At 41.9% G+C, this 21,673-nt stretch overlaps 1 protein-coding gene across 1 annotated transcript in view; it reads left to right on the top strand.

The window, feature by feature from the left end:
- The first annotated feature begins 561 nt into the window (after nt 1-561).
- Nucleotides 562-21,673, top strand: part of LOC122780684 (cadherin-2-like) — a 96,693-nt gene continuing 75,581 nt past the window's right edge. The window contains 2 exon segments of the mRNA XM_044043833.1: nt 562-739; nt 10,003-10,138. Coding sequence (XP_043899768.1) covers nt 683-739; nt 10,003-10,138 — 193 coding nt within the window. The 5' untranslated portion in view covers nt 562-682.

Below are 21,673 nucleotides of genomic sequence, written 5' to 3'. Positions count from 1 at the left end.
TTCTGGTAGCGCTCGGTAGACACATGAAGAGTCTGGATTGTCTTGTGCGTGGTGTTGGCACCGCCACGCGACAATCCTTTGATGAAAACACACACATGCACAACACGTTAGCGCAAGTGCACTTTGCATTGGAGTACGCACACAACAGTTTGTGCTTTGTGACCGTTGTCAGCTTTTTTTTTAAATACACTCTACTTTAACATGCAGTAAATTGTACAGAACTGCCCGATTTTGGAGGTTATTCTGCAAAAAAAGGGGCAAAGGCAACTTAGTTACAGGACATTTTCTGTCCCTTTTATGGTTAAAATAAGCAAATAAAGGTTAGGTTAGGTGTTAAAGGGTTAACAGGTCATTCTCTAACCCAGTTCCTAACATTTACCCCAGCTCTACCCAGGCCTTTGTTGTTGCATGACAGTAGCAGAGCTGCTGTTCTCCGCCAGAGGGCAGCACTGAGACGCGGGCGTGTGTGTGTGTGTGTGTGTGTGTGTGAGTGAGTGAGAGAGAGAGAGAGCAGAAGAGAACAGAAGAGAGGAGGCGCTCACACACACACACACACACAGTCAGAAACGCTGGTGGAGGACAGAGAGAGGGAGAGAGAGCAGCCTCGTGCCGCCGCGGTTTAACGGGAATTAAAAACGAGAAGAGTGAAAACACAACAACAGCAACAACAGCAACAACAAACATGCATCCGTCGTGGATGTGGATGCTGATGCTGATGCTGACGATGGCGGCTCTGCAGGTGAGCGTTTATGTTCATGTGTGATGCGTTCGGGGTTTTTTTTTCTTACGCACAGAATCAGCTGTGATTGTCGGAGGCTGCAGCAGCAGCAGCAGGAGCTGCAGGAGCTGCAGGAGGAGGAGGAGGAGGAGGAGGAGGATGGAGCCTCCATGAACACAGAGACACAGAGAGACAGGAGAGAAACAAGAGCGGAAGACGATGCAGGGAAAAGAAACTCATTTATTTCATTCTGAAGACATTTTTAGACTAAAGTAAGGATGGATGAAAGCAGCCTGTTTATGAGGAGATCTGCTGCTGAGCTCATTCATCCACACATCTATACATCACCTTATAAGAGAAATGCATTCACACCAGTATGAAAGAGCAAGAGAGCTTTTACACCTCTCTCTCTCTCTGTGTGTGTGTGTGTGTGTGTGTGTGTTAATAAACATCCATCCATCCTCAGCTATGACAGACACAATGAGCTCAAACAGCTGCATGTGTTGAGCAGTTTGAATATGATTTTTGAATAATCATAAATATCCTGTGTGTTTTCTTCGGCTGTACATACGTGTGCATGTGTGGTAACACTTCCTCTGTCCAGTGCAATTTGAGCTCCATTCCTTTTCGGTGCTTGATTTTGTGCTCTTTGTCGCCCGAGTGTCGTGGTGAAAAGCTGGTTATTAATTGCCTCAAAAACTATCTTGAGTCTTATTTTCAATGATTTGAAACAAGCGTTGTGATTTTTCAGCTGCTTCAGTGTCTTGAATATTTTCCCGTTTCTTTGCTCCATAAAACAAAGAAATCACTCAAGCTGAAGCATTTTGGTTTGTGGACAAAAGCAGATCATGATTTTATGATATTTTACGCTCCACAAGGTTGTGAAAATAACCGTTAGTTGGAGCCCTAAAGTCTATTTTCATGTTCTAATATGAAATCAAATGGGTAACAACAGCAATGGAGAGGAGGAGAAACAACCCCAGTAGGAGTTCACAGTAATTATTATAGCACACATGTGTGTCAAGAGCTTGTTTCATTTTGTGAAGACTTAATTGAGGCAATTATGATCACAATGAAGCGATCCATACGTTCACACGTGATATTCCTCAATGCTCAGTCAGAAAAACTGGAACATTTTCAGCATTTTTTAGGTTTCTCGGGCTGATTGATTTGTGGAAAATATTGAATTGCAATTTTTTCTCCTGTTGTCATGGATTTGAAACGTGATGAAGAATTACCCTCGTCTATTTTCTAATGTAAGGATATCTGATATGACTTTCCTTTTAGAAGATGAAATCAACGTAACGCGGCATCAGACGAAACAAACAAGCGTCAAAGACGTAACAGCTGTAGGAGGCGGGAGCTCATTCAGCCGATTATTTTAGTCGTTACCCGATAATACCGATATCGCGCATCTCTAATTTCATCTATCTGAAAACGATTCATTGTTCAGTTGCACGTGTTTTCACTGAAATGCGTCAAACAATTCATGAATCCTGTAAAGGAAAATTTAATAACAGTTCACCAGTGTAAACAGTAGGTGGCGCTAAACTGAAAGTCTGGATCTTTTCTACTGGTGTGCACTTCCAGGCCACCGTAGATTCTTCCCAAATTATAATGAGAATATTGAAATTTGAAATTTGGAGTTGTGGATACAGAATCAGATTCCCTACCATCAGACTCATTTTCATCCAAATCTGATCCAGAGTACGGATTTGGCGGCAATTTCACTGTGACGCGGTTCAGACGTGGCTCCCTCAGCAACATCTTAACAGATAAGGACTCAGTTTGTCATGTTTATGTAAAATGGCCGAAGCGAGAAGCCGGTGAAGTTCTACACAGTTCCAGAAAGTTCTTCTGGTTCTTCTGGAAAACACAGGTGACAAAAGGTGGAGGTCTGAGCTTCCTGACTGATCCTGTTTCAGTCGCGGTTTCTCTTCCACGTCCAGTGAATGAAACCATGAAGCAGGAGTGACATTTGAGTCTAAATGTCACCCTTTATTCGCTGACTCTATTCCCGTTTGTCCTTATTTGCGTTTACTTTTTTTATCAACATGCCAACTTTTACACCTCACGAGTGGAAACACAACCAAAGACAACGCTAACAAAATGGAGCAGCGATTTCACATTTGTGGATTTCTTCCCGAAGGATTGTTTCGACGGGAGAACGCGAAGGAAAAGGTGCAGACTTTGCCAAAATAAACGAGGAGAAGATTAATTCACCGTCTTAACCCGGGTGTCATGTGTTCTGGGAGTAAATGCCGATCTTATCTGTTCTCACTGCTGACAAAAGCCAGATGCTGTGAGTGGATTTACTGACAGGGCTTCACAGATCTCTCTTTGTTTCTTTAAACTGGTCGTCATGATGTGTTATTCTCTCTCTCTCTCTCTCTCTCTCTCTCTCTCTCTCTCTCTCTCTCTCTCTCTTCCTCTCTCTCTCTCTCCCGGCTCCCGTGACGCACTTTTCACTCCAAAAACGATGACTTGACTTCCAGGACTAAAAGGAACCGTGTTATTGTGGAGAATCATCGTCATACGCGGAGCTTCCTGAGACGACACACACACACACACACACAGCAAACCTGTCGGTGTTAAACTGCTCGTCTTCATTATTCGGTGTCGTGAGTTAAAGGTTAGAGTCTGAACTCAGCGGCCTTGTTGCTGAGTCTGACTGAGATAAGAAGTCACGTTTAAGAAAGGAGCCTTTGATTGTTTTGACTCTGTTGGTGCCACGGCAGGATTTCATTAAATATCTCAGTGGACAGGACAGAAACCAAGGATCCAGGGCTTATTTTCATTAACGATTAATCTGTTGGATTATTTTTAGTACTTGTTTGGTCCCTAAAATGTGAACAAATATTTATCAATGATGCTTTGACTCGTCCAAATCCCGAAATGATTCCGTTTTGATGATTTATTTGCTGTAGGGAGCAAAGAAACCGCAAAATATTCACATTAGGGAAGCGGAAAAATCTGAAAACAACACTCAAACTGATTCATCGATTATCAAAACAGTAGATTAAATGTCAAAATAAAACATTCTGCAGATTAATCACAGTAAATGTCGTAGATTTATTCTCCAAAATGACAAAATAAGTACTTTAAAAATAAAACATACAGAATAAATCAACAGCGTGTGACGATCACTTTTCAAACTTAACCCCTAAACGACCTCTGTTTAACGGCATGAACTCAGAATAAGGACAATAAATACACAGTTTGTTTGTTCACATAATCATAATGAAATCATCGATAATTAATACTTGTAAATAATGAATGTGGTGGTTAGAGCTGCACGGCTCACATGTGCACAGCTCCGCTGCTGCTGCTGCTGAAACAATCACTTGATCATTAATCGATTTCTAAATTATTCGTCATCTCTCAGTTGAAGTGATTTGTAAACCATTTAAAGTTTTTAAAGTTTTCAGCTTCTTAAATGTGAACATTTTCTGGTGTTTTTTTTGCTCCACAAAGTAAAAAAGAAATCAATCATTAATAGCAAGTTTGAGAAAGAACGATCAGCGTTTTTCAACATTTTCTGACAGTTTGTGACTTTGAAACGATGACTCGAATAATCGGCATATGAATCCATGATGAAAACAATCGTTAGCTGCAGCGCTGAACAGAAACGAGAGCTTATTAATGCACTTCGGTGACAATTCTGTTGCACTGAAGCAGGGCCGGCCCAAGCCTTTTTGGGGCCCCAAGCTGAATTTGATTTGGGTAGAATGGAGTAAATGAATGCAGTTACTGTAGTTTTCTTTTCTTGCTGCTTTTTTTGAACGATTGTTTTGTTAAAACAGGGGCAGATTTATTAAGATGAATTCTTCTTTCATATGTATATATATATATGTATATATGTATATATTTATATACATATATACATATGTATATATGTTTGTGTATATATATATATGTATATATATATATATATATATATATATATATATATATATGTATATATACATATAGAAGAAGAGAAGAGAATGACACATCCATCATATCCATTTACAATAGACCGGGAATCAAACCCACTACCTTCCCTTTAAAAAGTCAATTCACGCGACCATTGATGCAGCGTTGCCTTGATCACTTGTACACTTTGACATTTGGGACATTTTCTTTCTCCCTCTGACTTCTGGACACTCACGTCCTCCTGATTTTTCCTGTTTTCTGACATTTGTTTCAGTGCGATAATGAAGTGAAGTACGAGAGTTAGTTGAGGGTTTTCGATCATATTTCCCATCAGCGCGGTGATTTGTGTACCGACCTGAATTCTGCACGACTTCTTTTTTTCAGTCTTGTGAAGAAAATGAGTTTAAAAACATCCGATTTTTTTGAATTCATCTAGCAGTTTTGTCCACTGCTTTCAATGGACCCCATGGTCATTTCCATCTACTTTTAAACCACACAATCATCATTTCAGAAGAGTGTCTGTGTTTTGTACACAACAATGTCTCATAATGCACGAAATGGAACAGAACTACAGTCATTTTACAATTATTTCTTCTTTAATGACCTTGTGGTTGGATCAATTCCATCTACTGTTAACTCTAAGGATGAGCTGATGTGATACTTGGATATTGAAAGGAGTTTAAAATCAATTCATCTTTGATTATATTTACCTGAATGAGGAGCGATCAGTGTGTGTGGCGCGGCGTTGACTCGCCTCCTCCTCCTCCTCCTCCTCCTCCTCGTCCTCCTCGTACATGGAGACGCTGCTCACTCCAAGCCTGCGCTGCCTCTGATAAAGAGGTCAGACTGTGAGGCTGCGGCACTCGTCAGTCTGAGCGTGAGAGGATTTCAGTTGATTTAAGAGCCCACTTCACATCCACTGAAGAGTGAAGAAGGAGGCAAACACATTTTCTGCCTTTAAGGAAACTCCGGGTTTTCGTATTGACAGTAGAGTTGAACATCATTGAAACGTATAGTACAGTGAAAGCTGGCATCACGATTATCCCTGCATTCAAAAGAGCAGCTTTTTCCCCCCGAGGCTGCAAATGTTGGCTGTTACGCGAGAGTTTGACTCCATTACTTCTCTCTGCTGTTTTCTTCCAAACACTTATTGAAGGTTATAAGAGTTTTACTGCGAATAAATTCATCACTTCATGATAGGGTCGGGTGTTCACGCGTGAGAGGATGAACTTTATTTTGCAGCTGTCAATCACAGTGGTGTCCACACTCTGTGGTTTATCGTCTATTTCCCTTTAAATGGGAACATCATTCGCAAGATTGACATCATGTTCTATCGAAGAAAATAGTTTACCAACATTATAAATCATGTAAAAAAAGAAGATCAAAGAGAACCAGCAGACCTTTACTTCCTGGTTAGCTTCACCCAGCAAACTGGAAGACTATTGTACTTACAAATGTCAGGAGTATTTAAGAATGGACTTTTATTTCTAAAGTCAATGTGAACTTTAAGTTGTTGGGGAAAAAAGGCCTTAATTATTAAACACGTTTACACAAATTCACATGTTGAATAAAAACCTGAATTAATTAATTATACATTTTAAAGTGGCTGCGTCTAAATCAGGGGCCGGCGAGTCGATTCTTCTACTTTATTCAATATTATTTAAAAAAGTACCATATATTTGTCACAGACTATTACACGTGTCTTATAATTATTATTTTTTTTTTTTTCATTTTTGTGAAGAAAATCAGTTTAAAAACATACGATTTTTGAATGAATCTACTGGCCAGATTTACATGGAACTCATGGTCATTTTAATCTTTTTTTTACCACGCAATCAGTGCTTAATTCATAATTTTAGAACGGTGTCAAATGACGACTAAACTGTACGAAACAAAAGTCAGCAATGTCAGAGAATGTTTTTAAAGGCACAAATCAACACAAACACATGACTGTAAATGTACACAATGTCACATAATGCACAAATTTTACAATTCTTACTACTTAAATGACCTTGTGGGGAGATCAATTCCATTGAAATTCCATTTCAACAACACCTTCCAACGTTCCACTGAAGCACAGCACATTGCTTATTTATAATAAAACAGAAGCTATGGAAGCACCTCCTCCTCCTCCTCCTCCGACACATCAGATGGACCAGTGAAGATGTGAGGCTTGAGAGTTTCTGGGTTAATTGGAAGCGCTGCACAGTGCTGCAACTTTCAGCTTGTGTGTGTGTGTGTGTGTGTGTGTGTGTGTGTGTGTGCGGGGGGGGTAGCTTGGTGTCATGTAGACAAAAGTCTAGACGCTAATTATTATAAAAATGAATTGAACCACTTTTGTGCTGCTCGCCGTGGCGATGGGGGCCGCAGAGAGTCCGTCCAACCGCCTCCTCGGCTCAGCGAGGTTCCGCTAACTGAGTGAAATGACCCAGAAAGATTTAAGTGGCAGCCGTGACGAGCGCCGCTCGAATCCTTTAAATGATAAAAGCAGCGAGCGTCAGTACTTCCTGCACGTTCTGCGGCACAGGAAACACCGGAGCGTCCTTTTGTAACAGGAAAGACGATAACACTGTCACCACAGTTTTAAAACAATGCAGTGTTGTACTGACGACCGCACACTGTCCACATCTTTAAATATAAATATAGATTGAATCACTTTTATTTCTGCACACATATTGAATTTAGACTTGACAATATCATAAAATACAGATTATATGTATAGAACTGTTAATACATATTCAAAACTGGACTGTGGAGTTCTTTTCTTTTTCTTTTACTTTTTATCTATTCTTTTACTTTTATTTAGTTTTCTGTTGATGGATAAATGGATACATTTTCTCTGTATATTACTTTCATTATAATAGTTCATTTCAGCTTATTTTGCTTTTATTTTCAATCACATTTCCTGTTAGTAAATGATGGTTAAGGCTTAATCCCATTTCGCTCCCGTTCACATTTAGGCAAAGTTGTTGCAATCTGACGTCTGACCATTAGATGTCACTAATTCTTAGACATTTTAAGGGTATTTTTGATTATAAAATGACTTTCTCTTCAAAGAGAGACATAGCCTTCCCCCACCCCCATGATTTCTTTATTTTTCTATTTGTCTTCCTCATCTTCACCTCTTGCCCCCATCGCTTCACTTTGTCCATTTACGTGGCGACATGTTTATTTGGGGACACACTTCACACACGTGGCGATGAGCTACCAAATCAGCCTCGTGAGAGCTAGTGAAAGTAATGCAGGGTTCACAGTGTGTTGAGCTAACAGAATGCATTCAAGGACCCTGGTAAATGTCATCACCCCTGCAGGATCTACAGCACATTTTTAGTTTTTCCCAGGCCTTGAAGTCATGTCTACTCTTTGTTTTAAAGACAGGACATTTAGTCTATGACCTTGTTGAAGCGTTGTCCCATTTTGTTGGGGTAGAGTTTGACCACCACCCCTTTTACTCTGACTTCTTGTAACTCAGTCCCAAGAAGTCAGAGTAAAAATGATAAAAAACAGGCTTGGACCCTAATGTTTCCTCTCTCTCTCTATATATAATTTAGTAAACTGCAAATGTGACTTTAATTGCAGGAGCTGAGTATTATGTTTCTCGCTGTGTCTTCTATGTCGGATGTTCTTCACACCGATCTTCACGATCTCTATTCTGAACACATGACTGTTTCTCCTCCTTGACCTCGTTGTTTTCCATCAGGGTCAAGGAATATTGATTTGGAGAGGATATTGTTTTTTGAATTCCTGTTAAGAATATGTGGCAACATGAAACCTAAGTGAGATTCATTCCAGAGTCTGGTCCATTTCATCACGTCTGCAGGACCTGCAGCATATTTTTTTAATTTTTCCCAAGCCTTGAGGTCATTTTTGGACATGTAATAATCCCATGTTTTTTTTTTTATTAAATTATAATAAATTTAATTTAATTTATGGGTAAAAACAGTGCGTCTGCTTATGTGATGGCATTCTTCAAGGGTTGTCCTATTTCGTTGGAGTAGATTGGGGCAAGACACAAGAGGTCAGAGGAAAAATGAGAACCGGGCTTGGGGTTTATTGTTCTTCTCTATAAATACAGTTTTTTAACTGGAAACTTTAATTGCAGTATTGCGTTTCTCACAGTATCTTCTACGTTGGATGTTCTTCACGTCTGCTGTCTGAACACGTTGCTGTTTCTCCTCCATGTCTTCCCTGACCTCATGTTGTTTTCAGTCAGGATCGAGGAATATTGATTAGGAAAGGAGTTTTTTTTTTAAGAATATGTGGCAACATGAAACCTAAGCGAGAGTCATTCCAGAGTCTGGTCAATTTCATCACTTCTGCAGGATCTACAGCATATTTTTCCATCCGTCCCAGACTTTGAAGTCATTTCTGGACATGTCTCCACAGCCTCTCTATAAATGTGATTTAGTAAACTTTAAATTTGGCTTTAATTGCCGGAGTTGAATTTTATTATTCCTCGCTGTATCTTCTATGTTGGATGGTCTTCACACCAATCTTCACGTCTCTATTCTGAACACCTTTAGTTTTCACCTCATGTTGTTTTCATTCAGGGTCGAGGAATATCCACGTGGAAAGGATGTTGTTTTGAAGCATATGTGGCAACATGAAACCTAACCTGTCACTTCACAGCATATTTTTAAATGATTATTTTTGGACATGTCTCCACTTTACTTCAAACAAGTGCTTAATAATCCCGTGTTTTTTTTTATTTTAGTTTAAAGACAGCATGTTTAATCACAGTGCATCTGCTTATGTGATGATGTTCTTGAAGGGTTGTGCCATTTCGTTGGGGTAGATTTTGACGTCTATACCCCTTTACCAATCAGTTGCAAGTGGCATGGGATTGGGCCTTAATGTTTCCACTCTCTATAAATATAATTTAGTAAACTGTAAATGTGACTTCACTTTTTTCTCGCTGTATCTTCTGTGTCGGATGTTCTTCACATGACTGTTTCTCCTCCACGTCTTCCCCTGACCTCGTTGTTTTCCATCAGGGTCAAGGAATATTGATTAGGGCAGGATATTGTTTTGAATTCCTGTTAAAGAATATGTGGCAACATGAAACCTAAGCCCTGCGCTGGATTGTCTTTGTGCGAACGCGGATGGCTATATTTGGTATAGAGATGTAAATCAGCCAGTGCTTTCATATCGCTTCAATAAGAGACCAAAGCTTAATATTTGCTGAGTTCATAGTTGAGTTTTGAATGAGGCTGTTGAAACATTCTCAAGGCCCGTGGGAGAAGCACTCCTGTGGAAGCGAGAGGGGGGGGGAAAAATGAGCAAATTCAAAAGGGTTTGTGAAGGCAGATGTGATGTAAATATCTGAATATTCTCTTTTCCTTAAACTTCATTTCATTTCTGCTCCCCAGTGTGTCCTCAGTGCAGAGGCTGTGCAGTCGTTGTCAGGCAAACGGGAGTCGCCGTCGTGCACAAGAGGGTTTACGCAGGAGGAGTACATCATCGAAATGGACCAAGAGCTGGAAAAGGGACAGGCTGTCTTCAACGGTCAGTACACACACACACACACACACACAGAGACTTGGGGCGGGAACAGCTCCAGTAATAATCTCCTGCTGTTGGGTGGGGGATGTTTCAGAGTTCCTGCTGGTGTCTGAGCCATATGAGTGTGGAGTAGGATTACACTGAGCCGATACCATCCTTCTGTCGGGATGAAGTTGCTCCAGTGTCTCGTTCTGATTGCTAATATTGAAACGTGTGTGTGACATGTGTAAGAGTTCCATCTCACCGTCGCTTGGATCGTCTCTGCTGTGTCAGGGATTGTAGAGGAACTTGCACTTTTTAAATTCACATGAAAAGGTTCAGTTAACTATTTGCCTTTGCTTTTTCATCGCTGCTCTTGACATGGCACTTGGTCTGGAGTAATAATTAAACGATTAGTGGATTTGAGTGTTTTTTGTCCTAATTAAAACAGGCTCTCTGATTGTGCACCTCCTTAAACGTGATTATTTTGTGCTTCCTTTCGTCCGTCCTGTATGACAAACACATCTGAGAACATCATCACTTTGAGGTTTGGGAAACATATTTTTTTTTTTTTTACATTTTCTAGACCAAATAACTAATCTATTATGAAAATAATCTTACGTTGCAGCCCCACATGAGAATGAAAGGTTTGAAACCTTCACAGTAGTGACATTGAGCTCATTCCTTGCAGTGAAGGGCTTCCATCCATGGCGCTGTAAAGTCGATAAATCAGCTTTTTTAACTCCATCTACACCAAATAGTGCTCTATAGTGTCATTTTTGGAGCCTTCTATGATGCTCAGCGTGACCTGGAGGGAGACAAATATCCCACTCTGCATCTTGTGCTGCTATGGGCCGAACGACTCAGACATCACTCCACAAAACCGAATGGTTTGGTCGACTGAGAACAGTACCTTTACTTGGTACAGTACCATTTTACTGTGGCGCCCCAACGGTTGGAGCTGGTTATTTTGGTACCGTTTCTAATGGAAACGCAAAAAGAACGAACCATTCCACTTGACGGAAACACGGCAGAAATGACCTCTATATCGGCAATATCGCGCGCCCCTAAATCACAGTTATAGGTTTTTGTCTTGTGTTGTTGGTGTTGAACAGCAGCTTCAATCCATCACGTCACATGACGATCTGCCCTGAAAATAGGTCACATGTCAGAAAAACACTCAGGCATGAGCGACTCTGAGCACAAGCACAAAGTCCAAGCAGTTGCGTATGAAAGCTAACGTGTGAGCAGTCAGGTGATCGCTCAGCTGACTCTTAAACAAACCAGCAGGTTAGCTCAGTGGCGCAGAACAAGAGCTCCGAGATAGAGTGATCCACTTTCCTGCGACCAGACAAGCAGTCTGTTAGAAATGCATCTTTTAAAACCCTCACAACATACGACAGCCATTAGCAAAGCAAACGCAAACCATGTGTGCTGAGCTGAGCGTGGGTGTGTTTTGTGTGTCATGACTTCATCTCTCTGGATCTGTGAAAGGATGAGTGCCTTAATGCGTCTCCAAGGCGTGATTACATGAATGTCTTCTGCATTCACACTTCCCCAAAATTGGAGCATCGGCTCAGAAACACCCACAGGTCAAAACCTGCGCGGCAGCGGTGCGATGACAGCTCCAGTCCATCAACATGATATTCCTTTGTGCTGCGAGTGTGTGTCAGGAGGAATCACCATCACTGGCGTCAGCGTGGTGCCGATCAATAAGCTGTGTGGATGAGGGGAGACTGCTGAGAAGGCCTTCTCGTAGTCGTCATTAAAACGCTCATAATGACAGAATTCAAGGATTATTGTACAGTATGTATGGATTTGGTCTGCTGGTGAAGCGGTCAGATGTTTCTCGGCGCTTCAGCCCCTTTTATTTCTTAACCTCATGTGTAATTATACAAATTTTTCATTGTTTTATGTGTATTTCTTTAGCCTTAAGGAACGCACAATACGTTCTGTCGGGTTCTGTTGAGTCGGCCAAGCTCAGAGGCCGCACACACGAGAACGACGTGTTGTTTTTTAGCGTCTTTTTAGCTTCACCGAATCGTCGTTTGAGAACTCCGTAAAAATAATGACGTCATAGCCCCTCCTCTCTTGCTCTTGTATTTGTTTTCGCCATTTTTGTCGCTGTTTTCTTCTCGTGCTTTCAGTCTCCTTCTGTGTTTCTGGTTTACTTCTGTGGCAGCCTTGCAGCGCCACACACAGGCCTGGCACATGTACTACAGCATGTAGGTTTCATGAAACGATTGCTGTGTTTACAGAAAGGTTTTTAATGCAAGAACCATTAAAGAGATCATATCGGGAAAGTTCTGTTGCCATGTGGATTTATTGACAGCACCACAAGACCTGGGTTCGCGACCCGTCGGAACAAGGGCCTTTCTGCATGGAGAACCCGGGTTTTCTCCAGTCCAAAAACATGCAATATGGGGATTAGATAAATTGGACACTCTGAATCAGGGGTGTCAAACTCATTTTTGTTCAGGGGCCACATGCAGCACAATTTGATCTCAAGTGGGCCGGACCAGTAACAATAGGGACCAACAACAACTCCTTTGTTTTACATTTAATGAAGAAGTGAGAAGTGCAATTGCAACAATATACTAAATGTACTATTTGCACATCACACTGGATCTATAAAGGCACAAACATTTAGTCACAGGTATCTGGAAGTGAAAAATATTGCATTTGACATTACGTTTAGATTGTAATCGTAGAGTGAAATTTGAGCAAATTCATCCTGTGGGCCAGATTGGACCCTCTGGCGGGCTGGTTCTGGCCCCCGGGCCGTATGTTTGACACCCCTGCTCTAAATTGACCATAGGTGTAATTGTGAGAGTGAATGTGGCCCAGAATGTCCAGGGCGTGACTCCGCCTATCGCCCTATGTTGGCTCATATCACAGATGCTTTACAAAAGAAAAAAAAACAATACCACAGCAGCCATGATTGCGTGTTGTGTTGACGTGAGCGTTCGCGGTGTGTGGTCATGTGACCTACATCCCGACGCAGCCGACCTCTCACCCAACATCAGCGGGGGACTGGCTCCAGGATAAGCAGCAGATAACGAACGGATGATTTCACGTAGTGTGAAGCGGAGAAACAAACGTGCTGAGAAAGCTCCGGGTTTGGTTTCAATCACGCTCCACAGCCAGTAATCAATAACCGCACTCGCTCCCCGCGGTCGTGTTTCTCTCAGCTTTGGGTTTACATGTATCTGTAGTGGTCGAGACGTGTATTGATAGTCAATACCTCCACATCTTCACTCCTTACAGGAAGTGTTGAGGTGCTTTCATCATCTTCGAGCATGACGGCACGTTATTATTATTAAGCGTTACCGGGGTAACGTAGTCTCTGTGCAGCGCAGACACATTCTTTTCTGATGAGGTTTGTTTGCGATGGCTTTTTTTGCACTGGACGGTTGCCAGTACTCAGCCGTTAGATTGTAAAAGTGTCGCCTGTGGAACAGGGCGAGTCCCAGTGTGAACATATTGAACTGTGTGAATATAAAGCAGGGGTTATGTCATTTTCCTTTTTTTTTTTTGCCTCAGAGAATTAAAGATCAGAGAAGGGACTGCACTCTTGCTTTAATAAAATCCATTTTCTGTTTCTCGTGATTTCACTCTAAAAGGAATCGCTTGAAGAAAAAACACCCGCTGACCACACAGATATTCTTTGTGGCTCCGAGCCAAAGTCCCACCCAATACCCCAGCACTGAAGTTTTATTTATAATCTGTTGTAGGACACTTTTAAAACGCGTCCAGGGACAGGATTGAACGTTGCTCGACACTTTCCCTGGAAAGTGTTTGTCTGATTTGACCTGCAGGAGTCTCTGACGGGCTGAGAACAGTGCGTTTTTAGCATCTCTTGACGCGGTTGGTGCATTTTCCCCAGCGGGAAAAGTCTGTCAACCAGCCAAAGATTATTTCTGCCTCAGATGACGAGCTCAACAAGTGTGAAAAATGTGGAATTATCAAAGAGAAATAATTATACCTTTCGGTTCTAGGAATTGCAGCGAGGAGCAGTCACTTTTTGCTTTGTACAGGAAATGTAAAGCTGTAAGTTAGTTGTTAACTGAGTCATCTAGCCCTCAGTGAACCGTGTGTTTTAGTGATTTATGTTCTAGTGTTCAACATGTGCCTGTTTTTGTGTATTTTTCTGTGAGCGGGCGTGGGATTAGCCCTTTTAGCAATAGATCTGTTGCATTCCTACCCATGTCTCTTGCATTTCTTATCAAATAACCATCAGACTCAGCACTGCGCACACTAACTGTGCTCTTCAGTTTGTCACCTGCCAAGTTTGACGCCTGTCAAGAGAACCATTCAAGAGATGTGTGATTAAATAATTGCCCGATGAACATAAAATGGCGCCGTGTGTGGGAGAGAGAGAGAGAGAGGGTGTAAGGAAGCTCTTTTAGCAATATTAAAAAAGGATCACTGGGTTCTCCAGGGAGCTGGTGGATGAGTTGGCTCAAGGTATGGAAGGATATTTGCAGGGTGGGAAGGACACACAGACAAATACTCAAGTCAAAACAAGGACCTGTGAAATGACTGCACTTATTTATGACCATTTCACCGCGATCATGTCGTGAATTAGAATCATGCAAGTGAACAAATGAAGATCACCAGCTGAAACACACACACACAGACCTAACTTAGCGACAGCTGTGATGCGTTCAGTGACAGTCGGGGAAAAAAAAAAAGGGAACAATTCTACCAAATATATACAGGAAAAAATACACATGAACAGACAAACACTGTTCTTACTAATGTGTCTGTGTTTTTTCTACGGATTTCTCTGGAATGTTAACATGAGCATTGTTTGAATCACTTGATGACTTTAGTAACAAGGCCTGACACACAGCAAGTTCAAACACACCGGCTACAGATGACAAACAGACCATTTGCACGTACTAGTCCAAGAATAACAGGACCAGGTCGTCCTCGGTCAAGTGTCTGCTTCTCTCACTCCAGCGAGTGAGTCTTTGTCCGCCCGCTCATTCTTTCTCCTCTGAGAAAACCTTCACGCTCGCTGGGTTTTTATGCTGTAAAGTAGAATTCTTTTGGTTCTTTTGAGGCTTTGACCTGAAAGTGCCAACACGGACGATGCAGGCATGCTCAGGCTTTGAAAGAGGTGCCATCAAAGTCATCTGGGAGACGTGATTTGAAGGTTGCAATCCCACGTGGTGTTGCTTTAAGGCTAAAAATCGGGTTTTTGCTCTGTTTTGTTAGCGTTGCGTCGGCTGCTTGTACGACACAGACTGTGCTCACGTCTCTCTCTCTCTCTGGTGCGTGTGTAGAATGTGTCTTCGTCCACGAACACTTGCAGGGTACGTTTGTGTGTCTCACAGCGACTGAACATCTAATTAGAGATAACACCGGACAGTGTGTACACAAGCTTCCTGTCAGAGGCTTTTTCTTTTTCCTCTTTCTTTTTTTTTTTTTTTAGCTTTAATCCCCGACGCTGTGCCGCGGTGATGTATGTGAGTGGGAATGTGTGTAAGTGTGTGATCACATGTTTGTGTGCTTCACTGAACTTGGGCTCCATGAAGTGAAACGAGGCAACAGCAGTGACTAAACCTCAGCGAGGGGCCGGAGAATAGAGACGAGTGTGTGTGTGTGTGTGTGTGTGCACGGTGTAACATCATGTACATTTTCAACTTTTGGAGAGATGAAGGCAAACGTGCACACAAAGAAGACAGGATGTTGCGTTTACCTTATGTGTATGTCTCATTGCACACCGATACATGAATATTTAGAAGCCTTTTAAGAGTGTAATCTCCTGCTTTATGATGTGTTTGGTTGTTTCTTACTAAATGACTCAGCCTTTGTACACTAGTTCTTCAGTGTAACCAAACATTTTTGTCCATGTTATTGTGTTCCAGTTCAGTTTAGTGGCCCATCTTTGCAGAACAAATGACCTTGGGCTGGATTAGCAGTCTTAAAGGGGAATTTCTTATGAAAAGTCAAACTGAAGTCCAGTGTAGGAGGAGGAGGGTGGCGGTCAGGGCAGAGAGAGCTGATTCTTCCAGGATTCCAGACAGAAAAATTAGAGACTTCTTCTTCAGAGAGCTGGAAAACACTGTTACCACACTGTGGAAACTGACAGTGTGGCAGCGGTAGAGGAGAAGAGCCGGGAAGATATACTGCAGGTGACGAGGATTGACTGATTGAAGACAGCTGCAAAGAGGGGGAGGAGACTTGGCCACGCCCACACCAAGGGAGGGAACATCCCAACATATTGACTGATTCAGGTGCAAATCTTCACAGTTTAGTATCAAAATTATTCATATCAGAGCTTCTGCTTTCAGATTTTTTACCTTCTTGTCCCAGACTCCTCCCCCCTTTTTAAGCCCACCTCTTGGCATTTTTCAAAAGCAGGCATTGGACAGAGTTTGACCTGTTTTTGATCTGTTTTGAACAATTTCTCATTTTCTCGACTCGTCAGAGTCGATGAGTTTTTCCCAAAAATCGCGACGTTGTCAGATGATGTCTTGTTTTGCCCACAAACCAAAATGAATCAGTTTTAATTATTTATCTATTTATTTTTTGTTAATTAGAGCAAAGAAACCAGAAAATATTCACATCTCTTTTTCATCTTTAAAAACATTTATATACTGTGTATATATACGTTTACTGTTCACTTTTAAAAATTTTGTATGCTTGTTATGCGCCAATGACACCAGAACAAATTCCTTGTATGTGCAAATCGTACTTGGCAATAAAGCTCTTCTGATTCTGATTCTGATTCTGATTCTGATTCTGATCTGATTTAAGAAGCCGAGAAACCAGAGAACTTTCAGTTCATTATTAAAAATAACTCAAACCGATCAAATTATTGAAATTGTTGAGTATTGAAATTCAGTGACTCGGTGGAATATTTACATTCAAACGGGTGCGTTATCGTTTTGTAAGATGTGAGTTAGTCTCCATCGTCACGTTGGGCGTTTGCATCTCAGTCTTTTGCCGTGTTTGAAGCTAAAGGGACCCACCGGGTTTCTGAGACGGTAATGTCTTATAGCTGGGTTATGATTTGAAGGCTCTGGGCGCTGTTAATTATTTAATTGGAGCAGGGAAGGAGTGAATAATTTATGAGGGGAGAGAGGATAGCAGGAAAAGACGTCACTCTCAACAGATGGTGTCTGGAGGATGAGTTAGGAAAGAGAGGAGCGAGGAGGTGGAGAGCTTCAAACATTTAAGTCCAATCGTTGACACATTTTTTTCTTTGCCCCGGTGTTTTTAATGTGAGTGCCGCTGCAGACACAGAGCAAAAAATAAATCTTCAAGTGTTCCTCACTGACGTGAAATCCAACTCTTTCAGTGGCAGAAATTCAGATGAGCCGACACTTACAGGGAAATGGCCGAGTCAGATTGTGTTGTTGTGGAAAGGAAATAAAATGAAATGGTGGGGATGGAAAGTTGATTCAGCTGCTGCCAGACAAGTGATTTCAGTGGACTCTCTCTCTCTCTCTGTGTGTGTGTGTGTGTGTGTGTGTGTGTGTGTGTGTGTGTGTGGGTGTGTGTGTGTGTGGGTGTGTTTGTGTTTGTGTTTTCAATGACTATCTGTCTGTGAAGAAATAGATGTCGTGGCTTTGGTTTGCTTTTATTGGCCTGGTGGACGTGCTTGTGTGTGTCCTCTTCCTGTTTTTCATGTTCGGGGTGTATTTGTGTTTTTATGTGTTTGCTGTGTGTGTGTGTGTGTGTGTGTGTGTGTGTGTGTGTGTGTGAGAATTAGGTCAGTGATTCTCCTGTATTTCCTCTGAAGCTCAGCTCGGGTCAGGCTCGCTGCTCTGACCTTTCCATTTCCCCATCCATCCTTCCTATTAAGGCAGTGAGTGTTAGTCAGCAGTGAGGCCGCACACACACACACACACACACAGCAATGGAAACCCCCATCTAAAACACACTAAACACATTCCTCTCTCTAAATCCCCCTCTCTTTCTCCTCTCCGTCCTTTCCCCCCCCCTGTTGTCGTGCAGAGGGATTGCCCCACTTTATTCACTCCTCATATATCACATCTTATCAGCTGTATCTGGGCAGGGGGCAGTCAAGATACAGAATGAGGGCTCTCTCTCTCTCTCTCTCTCTCTCTCTCCCTCTCTTGTTCTGTCTTGTTGAAAGTTTTAGTAAAGGAATATTCATGTCTTTGGTAATTGTCTCACATTCTGCTGGAGGAAGCACTGACGTTGAAGCACCGACTGCCAGTTAGAAATGATTCATTTTATTCTGAGGGAATGTTATCCTGGCAGCCACCAATTAGGTGCTGGGCAGTCTGGATATTTTTTATGATGATAGAAAGTCTATATGTGTGATACAGTAAACGCTGGTGGCGACGACAACAAATCAGCCACCTGAAATATCAAGGTGCTTTATCACTGTGAATCCAGTGGCCTGCAGCAATACATCTCATTGATCTGTGACAGTGACAGCGCGCGCCATAAACCAGAATCAGTCGGGGTTTATTGCCAGGTAAAAATCTTATGCAACGTAAGGAATTTGAAAAATGAAAAATAAAATGAAAAATAAGACAAGACTGGGGTGCAATTACCTGCAAAAGATACATATGAATCATAATAATTACACAATATGTGTCCAAACAGAAGATAAAAACTGTACAAATTGTGCAATCTGGAATTGGGAGTGAGTGCACAGCCACTGCTTGAATAAATCCTGCAGAGTTGCATACCTGGCTTTCAGCAGCTCCTCTCTGGTGTAGGAATGGTGTCTGGTTTCCATAATTATCGCAGAATTAGCGAAAGAATATGACAGCGGAGCACACGGACGCTCTGAGGCGCCGTGAAACATGTTATGTTTGCTTGATTTATGCTTGATTTTCTGGGCAAAGAACTATATCGTTACTGCACGTTTCCGTGAGATCCGAGAAACACGTGGTTTTCACCGAGCCTTTCAGCAGAGGTCCAGCAGCGTCTTCATGAAATCTGACCAAGACGGCAAAACATAGACGGTCATATGGTTCCGTCTCCTCCTGCATCTACGGTTAAATCTCAAAGACTATTGATGGAACGTTGAGGAAGTCAATCAAGAGTGTTGGAGCATGGAAACATCTAAGACATGCAGGACATTTTCACTTTATTTGTATTTTCTCTTTGGCAAGGAACCATATTTCAATCTCAACACAGAAACAATCTGTTGAAATTCAGATTGATAAATATGATCATCTTTCCCACTCGCTCACTTCCTATTGTGAGCAAAGTTTGTCTCAGTTGCTGGGGAACTTGAAGCCGAAGCTGGAAACAAAGAGCAGGAATGAGCGGAAAATGGAGCTTCAGGTTCAGGATTATTGACGGTGGACATGAAAAGAGTTAAATCGGCTCAGATATCACAAAATAATCTGGTCTGTATTGTAATATACCACTTGAATTATGTGATGGGGGCAGGAGTGGCTCATTTAGTGATACATCGCTTGTATTTCTGTTGATATGTCTTGCAGTTGTGACCCAAATTCGGTGCCCGCAGCAAGTGGCCTGCCAAGTTTTGAAGCCTGTCAAGCCACCTGTCTGACAGATATTCTGTGCATTTATAGATAGATGCAAACATGGGAAAGAGTGGTTCTCCATCAATAATGCAGGGAGCAGAGAGACCATCACAGGTGATGGGCAGACACAAACAGAAAGTACGAGTGGATACAGTGTACACACAAGAAAATAACCTGTGCAATAAAACAGGAAACTAACACACGAGGGAAGAAAAAAGACTCAAAAACAAAGTCGGGGAAAAATGAAATGTCTGCTGTCGGCAGAACACCGAATCTCAAAAGTACAAGTCAGGAAAAAGTCCAACAAAAGTTGCCGACCATGACATATAAGTACGTTCAGTGTATAGAGATAAACTATTAAAACTAGTTATAGTGTACATTAGGGCTGAACAATTCATCGAAATTGTGTGTGAAAGGTGTGAAAAATGACCAAATATCCTGATCTATGCTCATCATATTCTACAGACTGAAGAAAACATCAGATCTCACATCTTAAACGTGTTATTCAAATAAAAATGAGAATAATTATGTCATCATATTGCATATTATCATAATTTCAGTCTTCTACACCGTTGAGAATCTGCAGTTCATACAGGAATCTTTACAAGGGATGGTGTGTGTCTGTGTTGCCAGATCTGTAATTATTATTTATATATACGCACTAATTAATTTTCTAAATTAAAAAAAGGTTGGGGGGAAAAAACCCAAAAAACTTAAAGTGCAAATGAAAAGAGATCAGAGAATGATAACTGGCCCTCTGCTGTTTGTGGGTTTTCCAGATGGTTCAGCGCTGATAAAAGCCAAAGTCAGAGTCGACTTACTGGAGAAAATGGAACAAATATCGCAGAGCCAGATAGTTTTGTCAGGAGTTTTGTCGAGACTCAGCGCGGCTAAATATACACATGCATGTACGCGTGTGAGATGAAATCTATTTTAACGTGACACTAAATCATTTACGACACAATGCCACGCAGCCGTGGATTTCCGACATGATAACGCTTGTCTCCTTCTCTTCTTTTGTTGGTGGAACACAGATCATCCCTTTCATGCCACGTCTCTAATTGTATCCATCAATTACGCAGACATTACCAGAAACTGTTCTCCACCACAGTTCTTCTTTGCTCTTTTTCTCCACACAACACAACTTGCCTTTGTGTACGTTTATGTCCTGTGTTTATGAGAGGAGCGGAGGAAGATTTCTGCTCTGCTTTTCATTCTAACGTCTGTATGTTAGAATGATAAAAGCCAGGCAGGGCTGCTGTCAGCTCCACAGATACAGCTGGAATGCTGCTGCTGCTGCTGCTTTTTGTTGCCTCTTTTCTGAGAGGAACACCAGCCTTGTCAGGACCAGTCGCCCTCACAGAGACGAAAGCCTGTGTTTAATGGCGCTTTTCCCCCGCTATACATGCCGTTTTCATACGGTAACTGAATCATTAAAAAGATTTGTTCACAGAATGGTTCAGTACTTCCTGCATGACTGGAGCACAGACTCCGTCTGAACGTGGTTGTGATTCGGCTCACGTTTGCCGGCTTTAAGCAGTGCTGTCGCTAAATACACCAGACTCCTCTGTTAAATATTGACATTTTAGACATGAACGCATGTTTTTTTTTTGATCTACAGTTGGACATTGTTTGCTTTGATTCTCGTGTCAGACGTCGCACTTGTGGCTCTTCCAGTGACGACACTCTCTGACCAATCAGGGCCCGGCAGTCTGATGATGTCACGTTTTGGTACGAGCTCAGCTCGAAGAGTCTGAGGGAGCACTCACAGCAGCCTTTCTTCATCGAGTGCTAGTTTGCACAGGGAGTCCAGTTCTTTTGGGGAGGTGTGAACGCGCAACTGGATTCTGATGCGCACCAAAGAAGCGAATTGTCTGTGCAGCGCCGCCTCAGGCGAGGAGGGGAATACGTTTTTCGAAAGCTTTGGTTTTTGAAAAGTGCCAAAGTGTGAAAGCAAACTTGGCTGAATGTCGCAAACCCCAGTTGAACCAAGTCCCCAATCGTCCCCAGTAGCATATTCACTACAGTAGACCACACAACACCAATGAAGAGATCAACAAAAATGTAAACA

The sequence above is a fragment of the Solea senegalensis genome, linkage group LG14 (assembly GCF_019176455.1).
Source record: "Solea senegalensis isolate Sse05_10M linkage group LG14, IFAPA_SoseM_1, whole genome shotgun sequence".
In the NCBI taxonomy this organism is placed as follows: domain Eukaryota; kingdom Metazoa; phylum Chordata; class Actinopteri; order Pleuronectiformes; family Soleidae; genus Solea; species Solea senegalensis.
The sequence above is the reverse complement of the archived record's forward strand: the minus strand, read 5'-3'. Positions and strand labels throughout refer to the sequence as shown.